At 44.0% G+C, this 400-nt stretch overlaps 1 protein-coding gene across 1 annotated transcript in view; it reads left to right on the top strand.

The window, feature by feature from the left end:
- The window catches only part of LOC125504283 (DNA repair protein XRCC1-like), a gene marked incomplete at its 5' end in the record, with an annotated part of 2,162 nt that continues 1,762 nt past the window's right edge, over positions 1 to 400 (top strand). The window contains 1 exon segment of the mRNA XM_048666043.1: positions 1 to 400. Coding sequence (XP_048522000.1) covers positions 1 to 400 — 400 coding nt within the window.

Here is a 400-nt window from a genome sequence, read left to right as displayed (position 1 = left end):
AATCATGTAGCCAGTAACATTATCTCCAAAGACACCACGAAGAAATGGAAATGCAAAACTGCCGGCGAACAAAGTGCTTCAGTGGTGCTCCAGCTGGACCAGCCCTACATAATCAATGGCATTGATATAGGCAATGAAAACTCTGGATATGTGGAAGTTTTGGTGTCTAGGGCCAGTACACCAGAAGACTTTAAAGTGCTGCTGGTCATGTCCTCGTTTATGAGTCCTTTGGATGCCCGACAGACTCAAAATGTTAATAAGGTGAGAATGTTCAAGAACCAGGACTTGTGTGAGCCGGAGCGAAGCGAAAAATGGGACCGAGTTAAAATAGTTTGCACTCAACCATTTAACCGGCATGTGCAGTATGGATTGTCTTTTATCAATCTGTATTCCCCTGATG

This window comes from Dendroctonus ponderosae, unplaced genomic scaffold (genome assembly GCF_020466585.1).
Source record: "Dendroctonus ponderosae isolate FM_Combo_2020 unplaced genomic scaffold, Dpon_F_20191213v2 Dpon_F_20191213_4, whole genome shotgun sequence".
In the NCBI taxonomy this organism is placed as follows: Eukaryota; Metazoa; Arthropoda; class Insecta; order Coleoptera; family Curculionidae; genus Dendroctonus; species Dendroctonus ponderosae.
Note: the sequence above shows the minus strand (reverse complement) of the source record. Positions and strands in the feature narration are given on the sequence as shown.